The sequence below is a fragment of the Blennius ocellaris genome (assembly GCF_963422515.1).
Source record: "Blennius ocellaris genome assembly, chromosome: 5".
NCBI classification, from domain to species: Eukaryota; Metazoa; Chordata; class Actinopteri; order Blenniiformes; family Blenniidae; genus Blennius; species Blennius ocellaris.
The window spans coordinates 3,616,375-3,643,995 of NC_137654.1; the positions used below are offsets into that span (position 1 = coordinate 3,616,375).

General features: G+C 42.5%; 1 protein-coding gene across 2 annotated transcripts; it reads right to left on the minus strand.

Moving 5' to 3' along the window:
* Positions 1-1,329: 1,329 nt before the first annotated feature.
* LOC308130198 (troponin C, skeletal muscle-like) lies at positions 1,330-24,284 on the minus strand. 2 transcript variants are annotated; one of them, XM_080496418.1, is made up of 6 exons: positions 24,136-24,284; positions 18,326-18,380; positions 18,034-18,177; positions 15,645-15,759; positions 4,205-4,341; positions 1,330-1,802 (listed from the first exon to the last, which is right to left on the minus strand). In XM_080496418.1, exons 1-6 carry the CDS (start codon positions 24,136-24,138, stop codon positions 1,771-1,773), a joined length of 486 nt encoding a protein of 161 aa, XP_080352544.1. In that variant the 5' UTR covers positions 24,139-24,284; the 3' UTR covers positions 1,330-1,770. The 2 variants fall into 2 exon arrangements, with proteins under 2 accessions (XP_080352544.1, XP_080352545.1); XM_080496419.1 differs by lacking the exon at positions 24,136-24,284 and adding an exon at positions 23,568-23,592.
* Between the last annotated feature and the right edge of the window lie 3,337 nt (positions 24,285-27,621).

Here is a 27,621-nt window from a genome sequence, read left to right on the forward strand (position 1 = left end):
TTAGGGTTCTTGTGACAGGCCAAGCCAATCAACTTTGGAGAGGAAAGCACTAGTTCTTGAAGTTGTGTTGCTAAGAATGTGTGGAAAAAAATGAAATGGGACTTTTCTGACATGTTCTGTGACGTCGGTTTAGACAGAAAAACTTTGAAGGGAAGTGATACCAGAGGAGGGTTGGTGAAGATTCTGGTCAATTAGATTCAATTTCATTGTGAGCTGTTAGTTCTTTTAAAACTGCATTGATCTGAGGTAAACACAAAAACTTTGTTGCAGCATTTTCTTGAAAATTGCTCAGCAACCTTTAGGGATCTTTCTGTTACTGCAGCAGTGTCCCTTGGATGAGATGCTGTGTCGTTGATTGCCTTCTAAAATAACTAAAAGCACAAAACAAACAAAAGACTGAAGATTGCAACAGTGTGGATGTTGTCTTGGGCCTAGTAGTCAAACGGTAGTCAACAAGTCCCACATTTCTAAGTAGAATAGAATAGAATAGAATGTCTTTATTGTCATTGAAACTCTGTACAACGAAATTGTAGGTTTTTGGTTTTGTGATGATGGACTTTCAATGTGCCCGAAACTAAAAACCTGTATAAATCCCCCCCCCCCCCCCCCCCCTCGGAGGACTCCTTTGCCCTGAATAGCAGGGAGATTTCAAGCCCAGAGTGACATGAGGGAGAGGTCTCTGCCTTTGCCTACGATGTGGCAGTGTGAACATAGCCTGATGCTCCTTATAAGGCAGGCATTTCCTGAAGGGAGGGGACGACGAGAGACAAAAAGGGGAGGGTAAGATACTGAGGAGATGGGCTGACTTGCCAAGAGGGGAGGGAGGTTGCTGTTGAGAGGTGTTGAGGGGCTTTGCAGGTTATATACCCTGCAGGAATATCTGAATTTTACGCTCTGCGATGGCCTTTGTAGAGGCACTTGTCCTGACTGCGAGCTCGCCTTCGTCTCTGATGCAGAGGTCTTTGATTATTGTGAAGATTCTGACAATGAATAACAGGGAGGGATGACAAAGCTTTAGGCAGAAGAAAATCAATCTGAACAAGATCTCTGACATTTTCCTCAAAGACGGTTTGCTGCTGTGGACCACATGAGGAGTCTTCTCATTGTGATCCATGAGTGTATGTGGAACCGAGCCTGGATAGAGAGCAGGAGGAGGCAGATAAGATCAAGTGTGGTGTTTGTTTGATGTAAAAAGTGCATGCACCTTTGTGTAAAGGGTCTGGTCACAGACAGAGGGACATCTAATTGTATACCAAAGGCCAAGATGAGCAGCAGTCATAAAAAATCCCAGCAGATCAGGCAGAATAATTGGCAAAGAGGATCAAGGAGTGGAGCAGGATAGATTTATTTAGAAAGCACTGAACAGGGTGGAGTAAATATTCAGTTTTAGAGTGTGAGCGAGAGGAAGGTGGGGGCCGGTGCTATGGTAGGTGGTGTAGCATTTCCTGAAGAAACAGCAGCTGTCAAAGAGGACAGCTGAGTGGCCGAGGCAAGGAGGTGGCCAGCCAAGAGTGTCTTCATCTTAAAAGGTTTGGATGGGTATTTATAGGCTTCCTCAACAAGTCCCCGGGGCGTTCGTGTGATTGGGAGGGGTAAGGGGAAGAGGTTGGAGGTTTTGGAGACGGAATCCATTTAGACCCCCCATCGACTACACCGCACTCATCTCTCTGAAGGTTTTGGTAGCATTTGGATGGGAGCAGGTTCATGCTGCACGAGCGCATTCATTTTCTCTCCGTGGTAGGATCTCCAAGGAATGTTGGCCTGGTCTCGTTACTGGACGTTCTCCATCATCTTCAGAAACTCTGGATGGAGAAAGAGACAACAATGGTCAATCAAACAACACATGCCTGATCCAAGACCGACCAATCAAGGATGGAGTAAAAGAGCAAATCAGTTAGTTTAAACCTTGTGAGCACATTACTGTCACAGTCTGGCCTACAGCCATCTCCTGGTAATATAGAATTGCTTGATCAATATTTATTTCAAAATGAAAGATCAGAGGTCAAACTATTGAAAAAAATCCCCCCAAAAATCTATGGGTTGTTAAATAACTCAAGTATAATTTATTTGATAGATTCTGTTCTTTCATTTGCTCATTAACTTATCTACTAACTAAATTGATAGTTCAGATTTGATCGGGATTGCTATAGAACTGCGTTGCTGTGTGAGCATCAACACATTTAAACATGTTCCACAATGAGTCTTTCTGTCGTCTCATCAAAACACGGGTTTTGTGATCAACGTATATAGTATAAAACTAATATGATTATCATCAAACAAAGTTTTTGTCAGGTTTCATCACAATGCATAGAAAAAAATGTAATGATTTTTTTGTAGCTTTGACAGGGAACTATATATATACACACACACACACACACACACACACACACACACACACACACACACACACACACACACACACACACACACACACACACACACACACACACACACACACACACACACACACACACACACACACACAATGTAGATGCATAGTCATTTATATACACAGATACATGTAGAAATATGCAGCATGTCAGCACACATGCTCACCTGACAGCAATGTCTTCATCTTTATTTATTTTGAAAATTATCTCTCTGTACATCTTTTTAAATTGTGTTATGTTTGGCCTTCTCTGATGTCCACTTTATTTATGAGCGAGAAATTGTCTTGACTCATTTAATATTGCGATCCCTCTTGAAAGTTTGGTTTGTAAATGTTTTGCATGAGATTTCCAAGATAAATGTTTATATGTTATGACCCAAAGAAATCTAATTTTATTCTCTCTTTCAATGTTAACTTATCTATTTGAATATGTATGGGTGTTTGTTTTACTAATCTCAAAGAAGATACATTTTGTTTTATGCAAATTTAAAGAAAATTTATTTTAGTTAAACTTAACATTACATTATTTTCCAATTCCATAGTGACTCTCTGTGTTAATAGACCCTCTGTGCTCTAGATCTTCACATCACAATCGTTATTGTCATTGATTTGTACTGATCACTATGTGTGGATATATTTGACTCTGTCCAAGCAGTGAACATATAGAAAGTAAATGACAGGTTGCTATGATTGTTTGGAGCGCCCTGTAGGTGGCGGGTGGGGGTAACTGCTGTCAAGAGGTAACCCACCTAAAATAATTGATTTGATTCAAAATATTACCAAAAAAGGGCTTTTATCACCCAAGATATCCAATTCTGTTAAAATTATGTCATTTTGATGATATGTGTTATGTTCAGTCTCAAACACTGGGACTGGACTGGGACTGCCAATTAGTAAGAACTCTTTTAAAATAAATCATTGCATTATAAACTACAAATATTATGCGTTTTAAAGCCATATCTATTGATTTAAAGCAAGTTCCAAATCAACATGATTACATTTAATTTAAAAACTGAGAAATAGAGTAAATCGTAAATCAGTTCATATTTATAAACAAAAGTATATCTATCTATCTATGTATCTATATATATAGATAGATAGATATAGGATGTATTGATTTATGAGATGATTTCAGAATTATTGATAAATTAATACATATTTGTAAATAAATGCTGTTAGCGGAATTGAATGTATCCTGGGGATTATTGTGTATTTATTATTGAGATTTGCTAGTTTGTCTGTGCTCGAATCTTACACCTTCACACCTTTAAGATTGTTATAATTTTACACAGAAATATTAACTAACTTAAATAAACCTTTTCTAAATGAGACTGATATTTTGGTAATTAGCTACAGTATTTCCAGTTTATCTGGTGGTGCCTGATTTATTATTAATAAATAAATAACCAATGTATTCAAATGAATATTTTTCATGACTAAATTGTATTTGATCATTTATTAATTTTAAGTAATTAATCAATTACTTTCTGAGTTGTTAATGAGTAAATGACTGCTTACTTACATGAATAATTTACATTTTTCATAAATTACTTCCAGTGATTTATTACTTTCAGTAATCTATTATTTGCAGTAATGTAATACTAATAACCAACCATAAATCCCAACAGTTGTTTGCTTTGTTTCCAAGCCAAGTGGCACCAGTCATTCAAGGAACTGCTGAAAACAAATCCTGTTTCATTTGTGTATTTCTTCACACCTGAGTCCACCCTGATGAACTCAGATCCGCTGTGCCTGACCTCAACCACTGGAAGATTATAAGGATTATAGCAGTTCCCTGTTTACAGCCAGTCTTACCATCAAAGTCAATCTTTCCATCTTTGTTCGTGTCTGCCTCCCCAAACATTTCATCAATATCTTCCTCTACAACCGGCTCCCCAGTGAGATGAAGAATGTCTCCAAATTCCTCCCTGTCAACGAAACCGTCACAATTCCTGTGGATAGACAAAAACAACAAATTCACAATCAATCTCTTAACATATCAATGAAACAGTCTGCTTCATTTCAGAGAGAGACGTTTAGAAAAAAATAACCACCACATTAGTAATGGGAAACTGGTCACTGTAAACTGACTCAAAGGTTTATGAATCGTTTTTCCAAATGAACCAGGTGTTTGAGTCATTTGAGTCAGTTGCACATGCCCACCAGTTCCACCCTCTCCAGGACCTGGAGGCTCAGCTGAACCGTGTCATGAAGCACAGGGAACATCATGTGTTAATAGGATGATGCTGAGGAACACTTCTGAGGAAAACAAACAACATATACACACTAACTAGTGTGTATACGTTGTTTATTTCCTTCTAGTGAAGCTGGTCTCTTTATTCTACATTATTTACATTGATTTTGGGGGTTTATTTGAACCAGGAACTAAGTTAAATAAATCATTAAACATAAAAGAAAGACCAGGTATTCAGAATGGCAAATATACAGTATATAATTTTGTATATAGGATTTTTTTCCCCCCCTCCAAAATTCCTCCAAAAAATGGTTTTAATAGTATTAATAAATAACATGATGTTCAAAGGGTGAGCTAATTATATGGGGCAGCAATAAATGCAACACAATACACACCACAGTTGTATTATTTATACACTATGTACATTATGTATTGTGTATTAATTCATGCATTAATTCATGTATTTATTTCCATCAGCTTTGTGAAACCAACAATATGGGTTTTTTCCCACCGTCACCCAGAAAGTTTCTGAGTCCAGCTGCAGGCTTTCAGGTTAGAGAGAGACAGAGGGCTCAGACGAGGTGAACGGAGCAGGGGCCTCATCTATAAAACATTTCTAAGGATTCCTACTAAAAAATGTACGTGTGCCCAAAAGCTGAAAATGGCATGCGCTAAAAAAAAAAAATACAAAAAATTGGATTGGTAAAACCGTGCGTGTGCACATCTGCACGCACTTTCCTCTAAATAGATCACCGTCCACCTGGAAAGTTGGCAGTTCATCTCTCGCCCTCAACTCGCCCAATCTGTACCATGAATGGCCAATGCAAAGTGCCTCGTCAATATTTTTGCATGTCATTCAGCCTGTTGATCGCCAGCATGTGATGCTAAATCCTGACAGAAAAGACGAACAAAGGGAATTTTTCGGCGAGAGAAACAGTCCTGGAGGAAGGTGGAGGTCAGGAGCACACCGCTGGGAACAAAAACAGTGTGTCAGAGTGTCGGAGAGGAAAGGAGACGTTTTTTGGAGACACAGCAGACTAATATAGTACAGTTGGATTGAAGATATGCAATGTATAAATGAAATGCTTGAACAGGGACTAATGAAGAGCCCCAGTGGTCTTTGTGTTTTCTCCTCAGTCACTAGTGTTGGAGTGGGAGGGTGGAGGAGGTTGTCTGTCTCCAGCACCAGAGCGTCTCGAGCGAATGCCGTACCGGTGCATCCACACTGCAGCTTTCCACCTGGCTGTCAACCGCGCTGTTTATGTACTTACTCTGAAATGAGACTGATTGTTACACACTTTGTCACAGTTGATAATCAATCAGTTCCATCCACAGTTCTGTATCAGTTGAAGATGAAAGTTTGACATATGAACATGGTGCTGCTGATTCAGTATTAACGTTCCACTAAAGAAACATCTATACCAGGAGTTGGCAACCTTTAATGCACAAAGAGACATTTGGTCCTGTTTTCCACTGAACACAACACTCAAAGAGCACACATTTTATTTTGACACTCCTACAGACAGACCATGCCAGGAGGACACGACACACAAAACCTTCTTCACTGCTGGTTGACAACTTACAACTAATAAACTAAACTACATGAACTAAGCAACAAAAACACAATTATTAGCAACACTACAAACCTAACATAACCCCAATAATTACATTTAAAACACGACAAACAGAAACTCCCACAATGCATTGCAGCTCTCACCTCCTTTATTGCTACACATTATTAAAATGGAAGATAAATGTGGGAGATCTGGATTGTTAGAACCAAGAGTGTGATGGTGTGGCTTTAATGTCCTGTAGTTGTTGTGTAATTCACTAGAATGTTCCGTCACTCTCAACAAGTCTGCAATGAACCTCCTGGAACTGTCGGCTTTTACTGTGAAAGGTACAGGAAGTTCCCAGCTTCAGACACCAGTTGAGCCGCTGTCATGACCTGCAGCCGCGATTCTACCTTCTTCATCCTTTATTGTTGTAATGACGTTACATCACTGTGTCGTTCACGACCCTACATTTTACCACTCTTTGTAGCGGGACTGCGCTCTGGGTGGCTTTGCCTCCTTACATCCCTCTCTGGGTGGCTTTGCCTCCTTACGTCCCTCTCTGGGTGGCTTTGCCTCCTTACGTCCCTCTCTGGGTGGCCTTGCCTCCTTACGTCCCTCTCTGGGTGGCTTTGCCTCCTTACGTCCCTCTCTGGGTGGCCTTGCCTCCTTACGTCCCTCTCTGGGTGGCCTTGCCTCCTTACGTCCCTCTCTGGGTGGCCTTGCCTCCTTACGTCCCTCTCTGGGTGGCTTTGCCTCCTTACGTCCCTCTCTGGGTGGCCTTGCCTCCTTACGTCCCCCTCTGGGTGGCCTTGCCTCCTTACGTCCCTCTCTGGGGGGTTTTGCCTCCTTGCGTCCCTCTCTGGGTGGCTTTGCCTCCTTAAGTCCCTCTCTGGGTGGCTTTGCCTCCTTACCTCCCTCTCTGGGTGGCTTTGCCTCCTTACGTCCCTCTCTGGGGGGTTTTGCCTCCTTGCGTCCCTCTCTGGGTGGCTTTGCCTCCTTGCGTCCCTCTCTGGGTGGCTTTGCCTCCTTACCTCCCTCTCTGGGTGGCCTTGCCTCCTTACCTCCCTCTCTGGGTGGCTTTGCCTCCTTGCGTCCCTCTCTGGGTGGTTTTGCCTCCTTGCGTCCCTCTCTGGGTGGCCTTGCCTCCTTACCTCCCTCTCTGGGTGGCTTTGCCTCCTTACCTCCCTCTCTGGGTGGCCTTGCCTCCTTACCTCCCTCTCTGGGTGGCTTTGCCTCCTTGCGTCCCTCTCTGGGTGGTTTTGCCTCCTTACCTCCCTCTCTGGGTGGCTTTGCCTCCTTGCGTCCCTCTCTGGGTGGCTTTGCCTCCTTACCTCCCTCTCTGGGTGGCTTTGCCTCCATACGTCCCTCCAGGATGAACTGCAGTGGGACGGAGGCTCAAGGAGCCGCGGGTTGCCGACCCCTGGTCTATATCACTGCAGCTTGGCTGTTTATGATCACGTGGATCTGTAAGTCTGATAATTGAAGATATTAAATGTATTCTCCACCTCACAATCAGTGCTGCCAGGTTCCTCACCTCCAAAACGCACTGCACAAGGTTCAAAGTTTGCATACCAGTACACACATTCTCCCACAAAGTACATTTTTTTAGATCACAAACTTTGCATAGGAAGTGGTATGTGCATCTTTCAGGGCCTGTTTTGTGCTTCAGCAAGCTTTATAAATGAGGACCCAGCTCACTGAACGGCTGCTACATGCTAATTGATTCAGGGGAGGTGAACGACTCTTTCGAGTTTCAAGCTCTCTCGGGCATGCTCACTGAACGCCTCACATGAGCTGAAGGAGCCGGTAGCTGCTATCAACACTGCCAGCTATTAGCGCTAGCAGGGCGACTGCTTTTCCCACAGGGTGTCTAAACGAAGCAATATGAAGTATATATACAGGTTCAGTTTGGGTAGCAGCAACAGTAACATTTATGTTTTCCTCTCTGAAACTGGACGGCTGTTGCATGAATGACTCAGTGAACAAGTTAATGAACGTGATGACTGAAATGAGACTGATTGTTACACATTTTGTCACAATAGATAATCAATCAGTTCTATCCACAGCTCTGTATCAGTTGAAGATGAAAGTTTGACATATGAACATGGTGCTGCTGATTCAGTAGTAATGTTCCACCAAAGAAACATCTATACCACTGCAGCTTGGCTGTTTATGGTTATGTGGATTAATAAATTCGATATTTGAAGATATTAAATGTATGAGATGAATCTCGCTTCAATTCTACACCTCAACATCAGCCCTGCCACGTTCCCCAGTCTCCAAAATGTGCTGCACAAGATTCAAAGTTTGCATGACGGTACGCACATACTCCCACAAAGTTAATTTTTTTAGATCACAAACTTTGTGTGGGAAGTGGTGTCCACATGTGTCCGGACCCGTTTTGTGCATAGCTTTGTAAATGAGGCTCCTGGAGAGGTAAATGAGGCCCCTGGAGAGGAGCGTCTGCACCTTGTCAGCACACCAGGATGCTGTGTAGCGCCAACATTTCAATAAAACAAATTAATAAAACTACCAGTGTGCACAAAGTGGCCTATGTTGAACAACAACAGGAGGGTTTATACTGTCAATGAGATATTTAAATATTGCTGCTTGTCCTGAGTGATGATCGTCACCACCAATAAGCAGACGGCTGCATTGTAGCTCCTCCTTATTGAACTGTACCAATGTTCTAAGTACCTCAACGAAGGAATTACACAAAATGATAATGGTTGGGTATGGTACTTTCAGAAAAATCAAACATACAAAAGCATGTACGGTACGGTACCAGTACACACTGTGCAGTGGAAACAGAGCTCATGCGGTTGTAGTATGTTTTCATTGTCTTGTGCAAAAATCACGCATTGCATGTCCATGCAAGTGCTCTTCCTCCATGGGAATCAACTTTCTTCAATGTCTTAACCCAGATACAATTTGACACACAGAAAGGAATAAAATACATCCAGACTGTCAAGTTTGAAACAATCTACACGAGCCTGTGCATCCATGGGCCTTCTCTTGGTTCCCTTCGCTTGTATAGAAGATTGATGGACACAACATAAGAGGTACATCAGAACAAACCATACAAATATGCCCACATTCTAAATGTGTCCTGTGGTTGGCAACTTCACTATTTGGGTGAGGAGCTTTGTGTTCCATCGTCTCTCAGGTCTCTTTTTTGAAGAAAGTTGCTGTTTCTGATGCGTCAAGGTTCTTTGTGTGTTGTAACTGCCCATGCCAAGTATTGAACAATGTTATTATTCCTTGCTAACTTTGAGAACTGTGTCCAACTGTTTATTTTTTTCAACGCAACATTGCACTGGAATATAAAAACTATTCAGAAGGCATGATTGTGCAGCAGCAGAACAAGTACTTTGTGTTCCAAACAGCCACAACAAACTGTGCAGAAGTTTTGTTGTGATATGCACAGAGGATGGAGTTCACATGTTTTTTGCATTAGTAGTATTTGTACAGCTTCAATAGTTAGTATTGTTACTGCAAATTAGCATTAGCATTTTCTTTAAAAAGCAGTGACTTTGTTATTGTTAGTAGTTACTTGGAAAAGAACTATGCTTTCATTGTAGGGATGTCCGATAATATCGGAGGGCCGATATTATCGGCCAATATTGACTTAAAAATTTAATATTTGGAAATATCGGTATCGGATTTTTACAACAGATAATGGAATTTCCGAGTCTCCTTGAACGCAGCATTGGACGTTTACGGGCGCGCGCTTGATGACGTTTAACAACAACAAAGACAACATGCTGGACTCGTGGCTAAGAAGGAGAAGCCCGGTGAATGAAATGTCCGTGGAGGACTGGAGGCTCAACCAGGCCCTCTTCCCTGCTGGGCCAGTACCTGACTGCACCCTGCACCAGTGTTGACAGTGAACCAGTGTTCAGCACTGGTACCAGTACCTGACTGCACCCTGCACCAGTGTTGACGGTGAACCAGTGTTCAGCACTGGTACCAGTACCTGACTGCACCCTGCACCAGTGTTGACAGTGAACCAGTGTTCAGCACTGGTACCAGTACCTGACTGCACCCTGCACCAGTGTTGACAGTGAACCAGTGTTCACACTGGTACCAGTACCTGACTGCACCCTGCACCAGTGTTGACAGTGAACCAGTGTTCAGCACTGGTACCAGTACCTGACTGCACCCTGCACCAGTGTTGACAGTGAACCAGTGTTCAGCACTGGTACCAGTACCTGACTGCACCCTGCACCAGTGTTGACAGTGAACCAGTGTTCACACTGGTACCAGTACCTGACTGCACCCTGCACCAGTGTTGACAGTGAACCAGTGTTCAGCACTGGTACCAGTACCTGACTGCACCCTGCACCAGTGTTGACAGTGAACCAGTGTTCAGCACTGGTACCAGTACCTGACTGCAACCTGCACCAGTGTTGACAGTGAACCACTGTTCAGCACCGGTACCAGTACCTGACTGCACCCTGCACCAGTGTTGACAGTGAACCAGTGTTCAGCACTGGTACCAGTACCTGACTGCACCCTGCACCAGTGTTGACAGTGAACCACTGTTCAGCACTGGTACCAGTACCTGACTGCACCCTGCATGAGTGTTGACAGTGAACCAGTGTTCAGCACTGGTACCAGTACCTGACTGCACCCTGCGCCAGTGTTGACAGTGAACCAGTGTTCAGCACTGGTACCAGTACCTGACTGCACCCTGCACGAGTGTTGACAGTGAACCACTGTTCAGCACTGGTACCAGTACCTGACTGCACCCTGCACCAGTGTTGACAGTGAACCAGTGTTCAGCACTGGTACCAGTACCTGACTGCACCCTGCACCAGTGTTGACAGTGAACCAGTGTTCAGCACTGGTACCAGTACCTGACTACACCCTGCACCAGTGTTGACAGTGAACCAGTGTTCAGCACTGGTACCAGTACCTGACTGCACCCTGCACCAGTGTTGACAGTGAACCAGTGTTCAGCACTGGTGCCAGTACCTGACTGCACCCTGCACCAGTGTTGACAGTGAACCACTGTTCACACTGGTGCCAGTACCTGACTGCACCCTGCACCAGTGTTGACAGTGAACCAGTGTTCACACTGGTGCCAGTACCTGACTGCACCCTGCACCAGTGTTGACAGTGAACCAGTGTTCAGCACTGGTACCAGTACCTGACTGCACCCTGCACCAGTGTTGACAGTGAACCAGTGTTCAGCACTGGTACCAGTACCTGACTGCACCCTGCACCAGTGTTGACGGTGAACCAGTGTTCAGCACTGGTACCAGTACCTGACTGCACCCTGCACCAGTGTTGACAGTGAACCAGTGTTCAGCACTGGTACCAGTACCTGACTGCACCCTGCACCAGTGTTGACAGTGAACCACTGTTCAGCACTGGTACCAGTACCTGACTGCACCCTGCATGAGTGTTGACAGTGAACCAGTGTTCAGCACTGGTACCAGTACCTGACTGCACCCTGCGCCAGTGTTGACAGTGAACCAGTGTTCAGCACTGGTACCAGTACCTGACTGCACCCTGCACGAGTGTTGACAGTGAACCACTGTTCAGCACTGGTACCAGTACCTGACTGCACCCTGCACCAGTGTTGACAGTGAACCAGTGTTCAGCACTGGTACCAGTACCTGACTGCACCCTGCACCAGTGTTGACAGTGAACCAGTGTTCAGCACTGGTACCAGTACCTGACTACACCCTGCACCAGTGTTGACAGTGAACCAGTGTTCAGCACTGGTACCAGTACCTGACTGCACCCTGCACCAGTGTTGACAGTGAACCAGTGTTCAGCACTGGTGCCAGTACCTGACTGCACCCTGCACCAGTGTTGACAGTGAACCACTGTTCACACTGGTGCCAGTACCTGACTGCACCCTGCACCAGTGTTGACAGTGAACCAGTGTTCAGCACTGGTACCAGTACCTGACTGCACCCTGCACCAGTGTTGACAGTGAACCAGTGTTCAGCACTGGTACCAGTACCTGACTGCACCCTGCACCAGTGTTGACGGTGAACCAGTGTTCAGCACTGGTACCAGTACCTGACTGCACCCTGCACCAGTGTTGACAGTGAACCAGTGTTCAGCACTGGTACCAGTACCTGACTGCACCCTGCACCAGTGTTGACAGTGAACCAGTGTTCAGCACTGGTACCAGTACCTGACTGCACCCTGCACCAGTGTTGACAGTGAACCAGTGTATTCATACAGAACAATCTCCCTCTTACACATGAGGACATGGGGAAAGAAATAGACCAGTTATATGGACGAGTCAACTTCAGTCTTTGTTTTTGTTGCACTTTAAAGGAGGACTGTTTTAATTTTGTGAGCATTTCTGTGCCTTTCTTGTTTATATTTGCACTATTGTGTTACTCTTAAAAGAGACTGAGCCCAGTTTGAGTCTATTATTTGACAAGTTATGTCCAGTTATTCATTCATTGACTGTTTACAACTAATGGACTGAAGATATGCCTCTTCCTTTTTTTTAATATTGTCTGTGGTGTTGTTGAGTTTGTTGTTGAGGTTTCTCTCTAACACTAAATAAATATGGCACTTTTTTCCATAATTTAAGTTGTTGTTCTCTTATTTTTCTCAGTGTGTACATTTGGAAAGCCATGTTTGATTCACATATGCATCCAGTGGGGCGTCACAATAAAATTAGGCATAATGTGTTAATTCCACAGTAGGAGATATTTTATGTTGTTGTTACCGAACAGTTTTGATGTAAAAAGCCAGCATATATCGGTATCGGTGATATCGGTATCGGTGATATCGGTATCGGAAATTAAGAGTTGGACAATATCGGAATATCGGATATCGGTAGAAAAGCCAATATCGAGCATCCCTATTTCATTGTAATTGTTTTTCTAAAATCGATTAACTTAAAAACGTGCACAATGTTGCAGTATTAGCCAACAGTAAGTGAAAGTAAGTAAAGAATCTGTCTGGACTTGGCTGGGTTAGTTCAGGATTGAGGATGAGAAAGGCCTCATCCACTAAATAAAGACTTTGGCGCATGGTAAAGCTAACAGCTGGTTGGAGCGTTTCTATTTATAGTAGCCAACGAGTGTAACAATCCCACTTCAGTAAATGTAACTGCATAATTCATAAGAGTTCATAATCGTAGTCATTTAGCAGCTTTACAGTAATAAGTTACATGAGTTTTATTCACAGATCTGTTCAGGTTTTTTTTTTTCATTACAATAACCATTAAAGGCCATGTGTTCAAGCTAAATAAATCGTACGTGCAAAAACTGATATAGTTGCCACTTTTTTGTATAAGGCAGGTCCTTTTTGTTATATGACTTATACTGAACAAAAATCTAAACGCAACACTTTAGTTTTTGCTCCCATTTTTCATGAGCTGAACTCAAAGATGTAAGACTTTTTCTATGTATGCAAAAGGCCTATTTCTCCCAAATATTGTTGACAGATTTGTCTAAATCTATGTTAATGAGTACAACCTCTTTGCCGAGGAAATCCATCCCACCTCACAGGTGTGGCATATCAAGATGCTGATGAGACAGCATGATTATTGCACAGGTGTGTCTTAGGGTGGCCACAATAAAAGGCCACTGTGAAATGTGCAGTTTTGCTTCATTGGGGGTGAAATTAAATGTAAGTGACATTGCATGCATCTTTTGTGATGACAATGAAGAGCAGTTAATAAATCACTGTTCTCTAAAACTCCTCCAGCTCCTGTGGAGGGACTCCAAGCACAGACCAGCTGACAGTTAAAATCTCTCCAGCCGACAAGGACCTGGGCCGACTACGACTCCACTCAGCAAGATGTGTCAGATCAGCCTCTAACTGGAGGCAATACAATTATATCCTAATCAGATGCCAGTACCACTGTAACTGAGTATTCTCAATGTAGAGTCGAGAGGTTAAGGTTCAAACCAGCATTGTGTGATTCCCCCCCCACCCAACACACACACACACACACACACACACACACACACACACACACACACACACACACACACACACACACACACACACTGTCACCCATTTTGTTGCTATAATATTATTAAAATGGCAGATATATGTATGAGATTGGGGTTTTAGAACAATGAGTGTGAGTGGTGTGGCTTTCAATGTCATTTAGTTGTACACACCGAACAGCTGCAGTCCGCTGCAGGTTAACTCAACACACACACACACACACACACACACACACACACACACACACACACACACACACACACACACACACACACACACACACACACACACACACACACTTCTTGGTCACGTTGCTTATAAATAAAGTTCTCTGAGAGTATTCCTGATTGCTGTGTTTCTGTCCACACCTGAGTCTCTGAGTGTGAAGTGTGACATTATTGGTTTGAAGGATTGAATTTCAAAGTACAGTTCAGTGTCCGCGGAGAGGTATTTCACTGTTAACACACCATAATGAGCAGACAACCTGCCGAACGTAGACAACAGACTGATTTTCGTCGCTGACAGCTTTGAGTGATGCATTCAGGTGCATCACTCAGTGCGCCTTAGGACATGCATGGCAGTGCCGATGTTTCAGGTGAGGGGAGCGCAAAGAAGACCATTCTTCGTGAGAAACAAAGCCATATTATATGATACTAATATATGAAACATATAAAATATTAATTAGAAATAATATGTAAAAGTACATTGTGCAGGATTAATTTTTTCCCAAAACTTCTGAAATCTTCTCCATGGACGAGTTGTCCTCTGAGGGTTCTGTCTGTGGACAAGTTGTCCTACAATCGTGAGCATCACCATGAAGCATCGTTCCTCCAAACGTCTGCTGACTGGGAGTGACGATCATCACTCTTAACAATATTAAAATAGCTCATCTGTCGTAAACACTCCCGTTATTGTTCACATACGCCACTTTGCACACTACTGGTTGTTTTGTTGACTGGGTTCATTTAAACATCGGCGCTCTACAGCACCGCAGTCTCCGGACTTGGTTCAGACGCTCCTCTCAGTAACAGTAGAGGATGAAATCCAGCGGGAGATGGACGCTGCCGAACGTTTTCCGCTGTGTCACAGATACAGGAAGCTCCGGCCATTGTGTGCTGCGACAGCAATTCCACATTCTTTGCCGCTATTTTTGCGTAATAACATAACATCCCTGCATCGTTCACAACACCGTCTACATTTTACCGCACTCTCTGTAGTGGGACCACGCAACACAGTTGTGTCTGGGTGTGCTTTGCCTTAGCGCTCCGCCCCGCTCAGGGATAAACTGCAGTGGGACTGAGGCTCAAAGAGCACCAGAGGGACGAAAGAGCTGCATGCCGACCCCCGGTATAGCACCAAGGTAGAGGTAAGTAACAATTTAACTTGTCACCCTTTTCAATGTGTGAGAATGCTAATTTCCTCGTCCACAATCAACATTTTGTGATGGCAAACACAATCACAAAAAACCCATCCAGATCATGAAGGATTTGAATATCGTGATCAGCCTTGAACGACGTGGTGTAGGCTATAATGTTATAATAGGTTCATGTAAGTCTGGGTGTCATACTTGTCAAAGATGCGGAAGCACTCGGAGAGCTCGTCTTCGCTCTTCCCGGCCTGATCCTCTTTAAGCTGCTGCACCATCATGACCAGGAACTCCTCGAAGTCGATGGTACCGCTGCCTGAGGAGACAGGAGAACAGCTGACGCGAGAACATCAAAGTCAAAGTAACTTTATTGATACCTGCAGGTAGATTTTTTGATCATGTCCAAAGGCACTTCTGTCTCATCACAGCGCTGATGTCATTCTTAGTGTCCTTAGTAGTTCATGTTTACAGAATTCTGATGTGCTACAACAGAGGAGGCAAACTTTTCACCAATTTGAATTAATTTAAAACCACAAAATAAATTAAACCTTCAAAATAATAATAGAAACAATATTTTAGAAGCATGTATACATAGTTTAGCTATAATAATACAATTTTTTAAATTTTAAACTTTTCTATTTATGCAATGTAAGAAGTTGAGATCTTTAGAAATTTTTAAATAATTTTAGCTGTTTTGCGTTTATGAGCTATTTGACATTTTAGCTGTTTTTAGCAGTTGAAGCCATTTTAGTTTGGGCTTTTACATATGTCATGAATTAATTCAAATTTTAATTGAATACATAAATATGTAATTAAATGTCTCATCAACTTATTAAAATAGCAATTCACTTTATGTAAAAACATATCAACTATAGTTCCCAAATGAAGAACAGCGCCTATTAGAAGAGCCCCCCTTACTGGAGGATCTGCAGAACGTTCTATGGAGTTGGTGAGAGATGTTTCAGAGTGTAAAATATCTCTCAACACTGAGGCATTTAACTGGCAGGACCAAGTCTTTCCCTTGGTTTTTGTCAATGTTTTGTCAAATGAAGTATCCAAACCAACATAGAGGTGTTTAGTGTAACAATAGGAACTATTGTTATCCCCCGCCGTGGCTGATAGGCCCCGAAGGGGGATCTTGAAACAGTCTCCGTATGTACGTCCGTTCGTCCGTACGTCCGTCCGAACGTTTCTACCTATATCTCGGCAACCCCTGGGCCCACAGTGACCAAACTTCACATGTGGATACATCTCAGAGGGGGAAGGGATACTATGGTGACCTTGACCTAATTTGCATATTAAGTAGGTCACAGGGTCACGAAGTGCTTAAAAACACATTTTGGGCTCTGGAGGCCTAGGTTTTTGAGCTAGGGCTCTGAAATGTTATACACACATGATACACACTCCAGGGATAACCTCCAGTACACCAAGTGACCTGACCTTGACCTTGAAGATTGGTAGGGTCTGAAGTTTGCTCGTCATGGTTGCACAATACATGTATTTTCATATAAACATTTCTCCTTATTTCTCAGCAGTTCCTGGGCCCACAGTCACCAAACTTCACACATGGACACTCCACCTGGAGAGAAGGGGCACCATGGTGACCATGACCTCATTTGCATATCAGGTCACAGGGTCACTAAGTGCATAAAGACACCTTTTGGGCTCTGGAGACGTATTTTGACATAGCTTATGAAGAAGACCTTTCAGATTCTACATAATTATCCACTAGGACCCATGGAACACCCTCTAGTGTACCAAGTGTGCTGCCTTAGAGCTGGCTTTGTGAGAAAATAGAAAGCCCTCCGGCGGGGGATTAGCCCAGCAACGGCCTTCTTGTTAGTTATGTGTTGCTACAGAGACGTCTTAGTGTGTGACGCCAAGGATACGTAATCATACTAAATGTAACCTCATATGCAGAAGTTAAGAAATAAAAGTTCTACACCTGTTTGGTGAACACATCTTGTGCCACCCAGTGCCTCAGAATATATTCACCAGCTCTGCATTGATCAGTTATTTGGAATCTGTTCTGACTTGATGTGTAGGGAACCAATCAAGTGTAAGATTATACCCACCGACTTTGATGGGCCAGTTTTACAGATAAAATAAATTCATGAAGCAACACTGAACCATGAAATACATGTTTAAATAGTGAAATAATTGCTTTGGCTTTACATAAACTTAATCTATATTTTACTGAATTAATGACACATGTATGTTTTTAATTCCAATTTCAATTAATTAATGAAATGTTTAAGTAATTACCATGCCAGAGCAAAGAATACTGCTGAGTCTGAAATTTACTTTTATTTACTTGTTATTTCTTCACCATTTGAATATGGCAAAACAATTTAACATCACAAAAAGTGATTTATTAGCACTTCACACATGCTCTTAAGGACTGGGCATGTTAAGGTCAGTTCAGTCATCACAAGGATTCCTGCTAACGCCTGAGTAAACAACTGCCTAATGCGCCTGTAGCTCTGAGGTCTGAAAATAACACTGCCAAGGTTCTCTTGGGAAGGATTGTTCAAACCCATGATGAAACAGGGGGAGTGAAGTTTGAAAGATGATCGCACATTGACCTCACCATCCTCATCCACTTCCTCGATGATGGCGTCCAACTCCTCTCTTGACGGGTTCTGACCCAGCATCCTCATCACGGTGCCCAGCTCCTTGGTGCTGATGTCACCACCTCCGTCCGTGTCAAACATGTCGAAAGCGGCTTTGAATTCTGGTTCAGATGGGTACAGATGGAAAGAGAACAAAGAATATTGTGCAAAAGAAGAAAAGTATTGTTAAAAGTTGACTCCACATCAGAAGGGGTAAAACTCTAAAGAACATCCCTCATCTTATTCATGGAGCAAAAAGAGGAGACAGACCTGCAATCATCTCCTCTGTCAGGAAGGAGCGGGCATCACTCTGTGCGTCAGTGGGCTGAACAGAAGAGAGGAAATGGATAAAAGAAAGGGCGGGTTAACAGTGGAAGAAACAATGTACAAGGTTAAGATGGCGGCGCGTGAACACGCAGCGGCTCCTCTCTCTCCCGTCGAATCGGCATTTTTGGATATACAACACCCGCCTCACCCGCAGAGCCATCAGGATGGCAGGTGACCCCCCCCCACCCCCCCCCACAGCCTCTTCAGCCTGCTGCCGTCGGGGAGGAGACTTCAGAGTCTCCGAGCCAAAACCAGCAGCTCAAACACAGTTTCTGCCACCAGGCAGTCAGGAGACTCAACTCCCTCCCTGCTCTGCCCCCCCTCCCCCCTCTGCCTCTGCCCCCTGCCACAGCCACCCTTACACCCCCCCTCCCCTCCGGCACCTGACATTATGCCCCCCCCCCACTGAACGAACATTCTACCTCAGTTGTACATGCCTCTTTACTTTACTGTTTCTATGTTTATAAGGTGTATAGATTTTAGATGTATAGATTTTTAAGTCTTATAATTGTTCCTAATATATTATTACGCTGTGCACTGTGGGTCTGAGAGGACTGGAATTTCATCTGGGCTGTGTGCCATGCATATCGGCACATTTGACAAATAAAGCTGACTTTGACTTTGATGTATGTCAGAGGAAGGTTTATAAGCCCTCATGGGTTTATTATTATGATAGCCACTGACTTCCTTTGTTTATATTAGTGGTGTCTTCAGTGTTTTCCTCCTAGCCTCAGTCCTCCTCTTGTCTTGTGTGGTTTGGTTCTTTGTGTTTTTAATACACTTCCAGAGTCCTGCCTGAGTCTACTGATTCAAACAAGTAGCACAAAGGCTTCAAACAAAAGAAAGAGTAAACTGCACCGAGAGGATGAGACAAAAGAATGGTTGGAGCTGTGGTACAGCTCTTAGCCTGACTTAAGGCTTCTGCAGACTGTGTGATTTCAACAGTCTTATCAGTTCAAAGCACGCCACACTGTACGCCACAAATCTTAAGAAATTAGTGCCACGGCATGAAGCTCGCTATTTGCAGATTGCATGATGAAAACACAAACTGAATCGCATCTCATGATGACTTGAGTCAATGTGATTGCAGAAGAATATTACGTCCTAAAACATAAACATGAACAAGCCCTCACTGTGATGGCATTTATGTATTTGGAGAGGGATCCCAAAAAAAGGAGAAAGAGGAGAATATGGATGCAGTCTTGGCTCAGAAAGAGAGGCCAACCTGGGATGGTCATTTTGCAAAGGGAGCATGAAGTAAGTATTTGTTAGCATCTACTAGCATTTTACATTAGGAATTATTGTTGCAGTCAGTAGTTTTCAACAAAACACACTCCCTCTAAACAAACAGAAAAGCAGCCATCCCCCAACAAAATTATTTCTCTTCTAGCTCACAAACAGTGCAGTTCTGAGAGTTCAGACATGGAAGAGAGTGTGCAGCTCTCCGTCGTTCTCCTCACAGACTTTTTCTGGTGTATTGGTTACATAGGTACTAATCCCGACGGTGCTCCAGCGCTTCAGCATTCATTGAAAAGGTTGGGCAGCCTCTGGGAGATAGCCCATCAAAAAAACAACAAACAAACAAAAAAAACCCAAATGGCAAACAAAACGGCATCTTTAAAATAAGTTAACCACATATTAATGATCTTTTCATGAGTTGAATTGCATTAGTCGGGACTCGAATTATGTGATTTAATGGGATTATTTGGGCATTGGGCAACTGATCAGCGGTGGACCAGAGAAGACGTTTCCACTTTGTATTTTCCCTTTTTTTTCAAAGTGAACGATGAAAAAAAAGGTCTCAACATTGTTTTTTGGACTTTTTCTCTACACGCGAGATGATTTTTTTTTCAACCTTGTATAATTTTTTTTTCTTGAGAAATTAAATGTAAGTGACATTGCATGCATCCATGCAACCTCCCCCCACCCAACACACACACACACACACACACACACACACGTCACCCATATTGTTCCTATAATATTAAAATGGCAGATATATGTATGAGATTGGGGTTTTAGAACAATGAGTGTGAGTGGTGTGGCTTTCAATGTCATTTAGTTGTGTAATTCACTATTATTTACTGTTAAGTGAATAATTGCCGCTCTCTGTGGCTGTGAGCATCGGTGAACGGACAACTCTTCCATGGACAACTCATCCACAATGCTGCAATCCGGGACAACTCATCCATGACAATTTCTTTCAGCATTATTGATATGAAGGCTTGGATTTCAAAGTATATTTGACACATTTGGAAGGATTATTAAACGTATTTGACACAAAAACACAAGATATTAAGTATATTTGACACATTTGCCGCTTCATACCAGGTAGTGTGCTTCTTCAGTCTGAACTGTACTTTGAATGGGCAAGAATACTCTGTAACTCAATAACTGTGAATTGACACGTCAGTATGTATACATGTAGGCTGTTGATAGGATCCGGAGCATGTTGGGACCAATGTGGTGCTTTGATTAGGAGAGTTGCTTTTCTATTGATGAAAGAAAGCATCTTATCTTCAGGCCTCTTTTTCAGCATTATTTGATCCTCACTTGACCACAATTAAACTTGGTATCTGTACGCAAACCTATTGTTGTAATAATTACATTCGAAATTGATGAGTGGACAAAACCCTAATAATACATAATTAAAATTGCTACAACTCTACTAGCATTACTATAGGCCTGTTCACACGGCAGGATATTTAGGCCGATTTTAGCCATGATCTTCTCTCCTTTTTTTTTAAAACGTGTTTTTTTGGAGGAAAAAACCACGCCGCAAACAATCGCCATTACATCTTCTTCATCCGCCAGGTTTGTTGACTCTGGAATCACGTTTGACATCGTGAGGTTTCTCAAGATTTTCTGTCTGATCTGGGGATGTTCGCGGGTGAAATCGGTTCGTGTGTGGTGTGTTGATGTTCCCGAGTGGCTGCACAACACACACGGTATGATAAAAACTGTTAAACCTGTGATTATTTATCGCCACGTGTGTGGTCTCTCGGGTTTGGGAAGTCTGCCGACAATTTTATAATCCTGCTGTGTGAACCGGACTTAAGGAAAGTAATCAGTGTCCTTAATCTAGTCATTCAGACAGAACTGAAAAATGTTGGCTTTAAAAAGTAATTAATATTTTATGAACTGTTGCACGTTTTTTTGATTGTAAAACATAATCTTTATACAGTTTGATATACAGTAAATTACAAATTTGTATTTTTTAGTTTTCAGTGGGATTTGGTAAAGGTACCTATGTCTGATATAGAAAATCCTCACTGAAACATGTATTTTTCGTATTTTATGCACTCGGGTATTTCAGATCAATGGGTGAGTAAAAGTAGCTGAAAGGCAAAGACTCAACGACCATTGATAAAGTGCTAGCCAAGAACTGGAAATAGCCTTATGTTTGGCAAGAATTTCAGTTTAATCCTATCCAGCTGGCTGATCTTGTGAGTGATCCCTCTTAAAGGGGAGCAGACGACAGACTAAAGCTGGGCTGAGGAAGAAGATAGTTAGGGTTTCAGTCTGAGATATGAGTTCACCTGTTTGACCACATCTCCAGGCTGTTTATCAACTGTTTATGTTCTGAGACATGTTTAGCTAAATTTTGACCATCATGACCCAAGTTGTGGGTAGTAAAGGACTACTTGTAACAGCGTTACGTAATTAGGGAACAAAAAAATAGAACTGTAATCCATTACAGTACATAAAAAAACGTGTAGTCTCATTACGGGTATATTCGATAAAAACTGGGATTACTAAACGGGATTACAATAGAAAATCAGATGGAATAAACGAGAGAAATGTGCCGTCCACTGGCATTGCGACACTTCCCGATGCTTTCAGGTTCTACACACTGTTGCTACCTGGCTGGCAGTGACGCGTTGCCATGGATACTGCAGCCAGCTGCTCTCGTAATGGCTGCTCCGGGTAAAAGAAATGCATTTACTGGCTGGAAACGCCGACATCACTTTGTTTTGAAGTGGGAGAAGTCTCTTAACCTCTCTGTACAATGCTAATGACGCCTCCCAGCTGTGAAAGTAACGTCCAGGGACTCAACGTCTCACCTGAAGAAACGTCTACAGGAAGGAACAAATACTGAAACACACCTGGACTCTATCAACTAGTTTTATTAGCTCACTAACCTGTCAAAAACCTGCCAAAACCAGTACTGGTGCTGATGGTAGGAAGACATTCTCAATACGTTTAGAGGATGTCATGTTTTAGGGATTAATTGAGGCTACACACGCCATAATCTTTTTTTTTTAAAGTCTGGGTTGTTCAGTTATTATCAATCAGTGATTTCTGCTGCCAGATAAGCCTCTCAAACCTATCAAACATTTATTTTTAGTCCAGAAAAACAACAACATTAAAACCAATGAGAGAGAGAGAGGGAGGGAGAGAGAGAAAGAGAAAGATAGAGAGACAGTTTTGAAGCAGATGAGCACATTTTCTTGAATAGAAATAGTTTTGAGGACTAACGCTTGAATAATTGAAAGCTTTATTTGTATTGAGGTTTTGATTCTTTAAAAAAAAAAAAAAAAAAAATCAGTGTTAGACACCTGATTGGTTACTGAGTTTTGATAGTTCAAAACTTATTAAGTGCAATTTGTGTCTGCTGTGTATAAGATGAGTCAATACACTGAGCAGAGGACACATTTAATTCTTTGTCTTTAATTTCTATTTTTTGACAGGTAACTTGTAATTTTAACAGATTACAGTTTTTAAGAAACCTTGCCAACCCATGTTCCAAAATACATTGTAGGAAAGGAATTCAAGGATTTTGTGTCTGAAGGTAATTTTCTGTGAGGGAGCCCTAAAGATTTTATTGTACGTAATTTAAAAACAACCAAGTACAATCCAAACATAATGTAAGAGTGGCAGGTTGTGGCTAAAGCATTTGACAATTACATACATTTTGACAAAAAATATCTAAAAACACCACAGCAGCACAATTATTACTTGTTATTCTTGAAATAATTGGTCACAGTAGTAATGACGATGCAAATTCAAGATGAAACATTCATGACAAAGCTGATTTTGTTTACCATGTAAATGCCTTCAGGAGCTGTTATTTTTTGTGAGCTTTATTCTAGGAGAGTTGCTTAATATTCATTACAGAGAAAACAAACAACTGACTGAACTTATTTTAACGAAGTGCCTCCCGTATTATGTTACAGCTTCTCACCATTTCAAGACGACAAAAAGGCCCCCTGTGTATCCAAGCTTAGCTTCAAGTACCTTCAAGATGTGTAATGCTAAACAAACCCTCACACTGGCTATTTTTAAGGCAATACTTGGAGCAGAAGTTGACAGGGATTTTCTCAAGGTGAACATCCTAAGTAAGGAGAGTCACAGAAGGCAATGCGCCGTCTCACTTTCCTCAGCTGTGTACCCTTCTATCTTTAGTCTCGTTCCCTCTGATCTCAGTATTAATCATCTTGAGTTTCACAAAAGCAATGCAGGGACAAACAATGAGGCAGAGAAAACTCTGCAGCAACAGTTTTACGACAACGATTTTACCAGTTTGATGAGCTACTGCGATAGTTCATAGCAAGTGAGACAAAAATCCCCAAAATCCCAGCACGTAAAGTTGAGATATCCAGGTGTGTTTCAGATGATGGATGATTTGTAATCTCCATCTTCGCTTCGTCTGGATTTGATCCTCATTGGAAAAGAATAAAAGAACTGCCAAAGGCTGGTTAAAACTAATATTTCTCCACTTCCCGTCGAACCTGTACTTCTTGATTTCTTACCATGGTGGCTGGACGTGTTGACCGACAGGCACCAGAAGACAAAATGAACGTCACAGAAAGAGAGTCTTCCTTTAGTGCAGCTCAGGTAGCACCGCTGCTTTCCTCCACTCCATAAGTACCCTCTCATCCCTCCAGCATTTGATTAAAATTCACCAGGATTGGACGAGAGAACCCCCTGTAACACCAGCCAGCCAATCAAACCCAACTTCAGTTTGTGCCTGCTGATGATCTCTTGATGGACACCCCCTTGTGTGGCACCCGATCCAATCCCCCATATTTAGAGAGGAGACAAGCTCACTGACATTTATTTAAAAAAAAAAGAAAGAAAGAAAGAAAGAAAACACTGCACAGGCATGAGGCAGCTGGAGGTTATTTTGGCAGAGGATCAACTGGGCATCTCAGCGCAGAGGGATGCTTGATCACACACACACACACACACACACACACACACACACACACACACACACACACACACACACACACAGATTAACGCCTCTTCACATGCACAGATCTTCTGCAGGCCTCCAGAGTGTGTGTTTGGGCATCTATCTCCTAGTCCAGCTGTCCTCACTGCTGCTGACGTGCCCTTTTCACCTCTAATGTCTGTGACACAAGCCTACTCCCACCACTACACCCTGTCTTTAACTCTTCCAGGTATGTGTTTCTCACGCCATCAAATAAGCAAATAAACAGAAATGCCAAATGTGCCCAAAAATAGATGACCTGACAATTAGCAACTCAGTCAATAGTAAGTCTTAATATAGAGGCAGAGTGAAATTGAAAACCTTGTTTGAAATCTCATTCACTTCAGCAATGAAGCCATGAACTAAATATCCAGTCACATGTACGAATCAAACTGAGAAGGTTTCCAGAAGATCTTTGGTCTGAACAACAACTCATGGCCAGTTGTTACTGCTCATGCTTTAGAAGTGTACTGACACAGCTGATACAGTCAGGTTGTTAGGGTCATGATATATTGTTAAGCTTCTAGAGAACTTGATGACCTGTGAGGATCTTTGTAACTAATAAACACTATATGTACCTTATTTTTCCATCATGAGTCATAGCCTTGTCAGGGTCGAAGGTGGTTTTGTGGCCAAAAGATTTCTAGAGCTATACCATTGGAGGCTGTAAGTTCTTTGTAATAACTCTCAATGTGGACATGTCTGGAGTGAAAACCCCAACTTTCTCATGGAAAAGGACAGAAGAAATCCCCAAAAACTGTGTATACTAAGGCCTTGGTTCCACTGCACAAAAAATACAGGGACGGAGCAGAGCGTTAAGGAGCAGTATGGAAAAGAGTAACCAGAGCCAAATCTGGTGCATTTCCTCTGCAGAAAGTAGTTTAAAATGGAGGCGGGGTATAGAGCTCCGCAGAAATGTGACGTTGCAACAGTAATCTCAGCCAGACCGGCAGAACTGGACCTTATGAATCCTCTGTTGTTGTTTACATCCTCCGCTACAGCCAGAGTTGCAGCTGCAACTTCTGTATTAGTTCCGAGAGAGGGAACATTGGCCATCTCGGGAGACGTTGCCCCGCACCTGAGCTCACTCCTGCGGCACAGAGCCAAGCCGGTCGGCCTGCGTCGTGGCGGCACGGGCAATGGGACAGTGGCAACGTCTGCGTTGGTTCCGAGAGAGTGAACGTCACTCTGGCAGACGGCGTTGCGAGATGTGACTGCCTCAACTTCCGTGTTGAAAATCACGTTATTTATTAATAGAAGTAAAACTATTTTTGAGAGTTGTGAGAAGAAAATCAAAATGCTGGAGGGAAAGAAAGAAACTTTTGAATAATACGTGTATAATACATGGTATCTTTGCAATTCTGAATACCTGATATTTATTTTATGCTTAATGAGGATGGGTGGGGGGTGGGGTTCGAGACCACCATTTTTTTATTCACGGTGTAACTTGGCTGTGGGTACGATCACTCCGGTCGATAGTTTAAAATAAAGAAAATGGATCCCCACAGAAGAAGCCTTATCTGGATGCATTTGGAGACGGTAAGCCCAACTCAGGCCAAATGCCTGGTTTGCAGAGGACTTTTATCATTTCGGGGAAGAAGTACTTCGAATATGAGACGGCATTTAACCAACAAGCATCCCACTGTGATGCACAGCCACGACCAACCTGAGACCACTCAACAACAACAACAACAACAACAACAACAGCCACGATGCCGGCTTTTTCCACAGAACACAAACAGACAATCAGGACAAGAAGAAGCACCGCAAAGAAAAAAACAGAGACGATCCTCCATGGGAGCGTTTGTCTCGAGGCCCATGATGCCACTGCAGCAGAGCAAGGCAGACGAGGCTCTGGTTAAAATGATAGCCATGACGTTGACGACGGTCCTTGGTCGTGCAGTGAATTTTGACCCCCTTGTCGCTCTTTTTGGATTACCCCCATCATTTGGTTGGTTGAAAACCTCACAACAAATTATTGCATTCACTACCTTGCTTGCGAGGAGGCTGATCCTCCTGAAATGGACGCACTCATCCCCACCTACACGTAATAGATGGATTCAGGAGATTTTGCGATGCGTGAGACTTGAGAAAATCAGATTCTCCCTGAACGGTTCCCTACAGGCCTTTTCTACAATGTGGCAACCCGTTCTACTGCATATAGACACCTTGCACATTGAAGCTGAAACACAATACGCTGAGTTGTTAATTATTTATTTATTTTAGTTTATTATTTTATCATGTTGTTATTGTTGTTGTTTTTTTGGTTTTTTTAATTTTATTATTATTTTTTATTTTTTAATTAATATTTAATTATTTACATAATTTTTTCATTGTGATTATCTTTAACCCTTGAGTCCTTGTCTTGTCTTGTCTTGTCTTGTCTTGTCTTGTCTTGTCTTGTATTGTGGTGTGAATGCTGCGAGTGAATGATTTATTTTGTTCGGGAAGGGAGATTTGCTCTCTAATGCACCTTGGTTTCATATTATGTTCTACTGTAGCGAGTTTAATTACATTGAGAGATGACCATTGTTGCACATCTGGTATGTTTTTACATGTGTCTGTACCTTCCCAATGTAAAAACCAATAAAAATATTTGACAAAAAAAAAAATGATAGCCATGGATTTTCAACCCTTTTCCGTTGTTGACGGTGGTTTTAAGTTATATTCTGAGGCACTTTGCCCGTCTTATGTGCTTCCCAGTAGAAGCACAATATCCAGACGCCTATTACCTGACTTATTTGAAAAAGTAAGAGGTGACATTAAAGAAACAATCCAGATGGCACCCGCTGTGTGCCAAACAACTGATTGCTGGACCTCCATCACCGCCGTAGGATTCATGTCAGTTTCCTGTCACTATATAAGTGACTTTAAGCTCCAGTTGCATTTGCTGGATTGTTTTGAGCTCACAGAACACACTGCATGTCTGGCCAGAGAATTAGGAAGGGTAGCAGAGGAATGGACCATCAGCAAAAAGATTGTTGCTTGTGTTACTGACGGTGCAGCCAATATTAAAAAGGCT

What these genes read in the sequence shown, in the direction of transcription:
- LOC308130198 (XM_080496418.1), bottom strand. An exon ending in TGCTTCCGCATCTTTGACAA is followed by an intron (nt 4,342 to 15,644) that starts GTATGACACCCA and finishes GTCTATCCACAG; the next exon opens with GAATTGTGACGGTTTCGTTG. An exon ending in TGGAAAGATTGACTTTGATG is followed by an intron (nt 1,803 to 4,204) that starts GTAAGACTGGCT and finishes TTCTCCATCCAG; the next exon opens with AGTTTCTGAAGATGATGGAG.